We start from the raw sequence: 1,932 nt of genomic DNA on the forward strand, positions 1-1,932 counted from the left end.
AAGTCCATATGTGGCACGCCTTCTAACTCCTCCTAGATCTCGAGATATGATTTTCCGAAGTAGATGTACGTTTTCTGGCAGATTCTGTCCGAGACCAAAAACAATGTCTAGAAGTGTTCCTTCCTCTTCCGTGGCCTCACTTGTTGTCATTCATGAGTCCATTCACCATGATTCTTGATACGTAACGTTCATGTACCTGTCTTCTGCACATTTAAACAAGATACATCAAAACTGACAAGGTAACCCAATAACGAATCACGGTAAAACGTCCAAGTGATAGTCCAAAAACGGTTTTCATCATTTAAGTGCAATTTTCTGTATAAAAACGACTAATAGTCACAACTCTACAGAAAAACCCTCTTGACTCTAAAATAAGTAAAAACAAACATACTAAGGCACAAACAAAGTGTAAATGGGGGTGAAAATCCATTAAGATCATGGCGTAAAAACGCACTTATCATTTCACAATGTCCTGCGATTTCTGTTCTCTGTTTGAGAGTCTTCGTGGGTTTTCCTGTCGCTGCTTCATGTTCCAAAAGTTTTTTACATCATTTGTTGTTCTTCCTGGAAGTCTTCCAGCAATCAAGGACCACCTAATTACATAGTATAACACAGAAAATGAACAACAGTACGTACTTCGCGGTATAGAATCAATAGCTTCAAAGTAAGTAGACAAGTAGTGATCTTGCCGAACTTTTAAAGATACTATTGAAGAAAATTGTCATAATGACACAAATAATATGTACATATTTTTGTTCCTTCCATATCTCTCTTATATTTTGGTGAAACTCTATTCCGTATTATGCAAGATTTGTGCGTATATGTATAAAGTTTCTGCTTGCCTGTTGCCTAAGAGTTTGTGAAGCCTAATGATGAGATCTACTTCAGCATCCTCAAAGTCTCCTCTCTTTATATCCGGTTTCAGATAATTCAGCCACCTTAGCCTACAGCTCTTCCTGCATCTTTTCAAGCCTGCATATGTATGTAACGCAAAACGAAGCAAATGAACTTATACTTGAATAGCATCTTTCTTTCTGTATATGTAATTGGAACATATATAGATAATAATCACGTAATTTCATGAGTTACCTGCAGCTGCAGGAATCTGGTGCCATTTTCCTTCTCCATGCTTTGCGACGCACTGCCTCAAAATATTATCTTCTTCTCTCGTCCATGCGCCTTTTCTCAAACCCGTCTGCTCCTCCATTTTTCTTAACACACGCACATGCTTATTCTGAGGTTAGCTAGCTAGCAATCGCTCAAGTTGAACGAGCTGGTACAGTACTCAATACTCATCGAAGCTAAGTAGCGCGCAGGATCAGATATCTCGATCATGGCTTAGCTAGCTAACCAGCCCTATGCCCTTATATCAGTTATATGTATTCCCTGCAAACTTCATAGGATCACTCCATCCCCTCAGTTAATGCATGATCCTCAAAACTGCCATTATGTACTACTACCTAACTCATTATAACCAAAATATATACACACATAAATGAAAATCTCTTTGCAGGAAAGAATAATTTGGGCGAAGAAGGGATCATATGTCACCAGAATCGTAATCTAAATTTTCTATTTTGATTCACACCATAAAGATGACTCTAAACAACAAGAGTATCTTGTGTCAGTTGAATTGAGAGAGCACCCAACATACATATATAAGGTAATGTACAATTGGTATCTTTAAACTTCTTTCAATATTTATGGTATATATATGTAAAAGAGGGTACCGAACATATATATACATACTAATGGTAATGTACAGTAATGTTTATGGTATATATATGTAACATTGTAACGTTATCCATTTCGATACTTTGGTCTATTTTTCTGTTAAAATGAACGAGTCAACTACATAAGTTTATATTTTTCTGGAGAGCCTATTCGGCGCACCCGTCATCTCCACCGTCTAATTTTTTTTTTTTTTTTTTT

The 1,932-nt window shown here is 36.7% G+C and overlaps 1 protein-coding gene across 1 annotated transcript; it reads right to left on the reverse strand.

Moving 5' to 3' along the window:
* Positions 1 to 457: 457 nt before the first annotated feature.
* Positions 458 to 1,207, reverse strand: LOC101314414 (transcription factor MYB113-like). Its single transcript, XM_004288806.1, has 3 exons — positions 1,090 to 1,207; positions 843 to 972; positions 458 to 593 (listed from the first exon to the last, which is right to left on the reverse strand). Exons 1-3 carry the CDS (start codon positions 1,205 to 1,207, stop codon positions 458 to 460), a joined length of 384 nt encoding a protein of 127 aa, XP_004288854.1.
* Positions 1,208 to 1,932: the final 725 nt, after the last annotated feature.

Source organism: Fragaria vesca, linkage group LG1 (assembly GCF_000184155.1).
Source record: "Fragaria vesca subsp. vesca linkage group LG1, FraVesHawaii_1.0, whole genome shotgun sequence".
Taxonomy (NCBI): domain Eukaryota; kingdom Viridiplantae; phylum Streptophyta; class Magnoliopsida; order Rosales; family Rosaceae; genus Fragaria; species Fragaria vesca.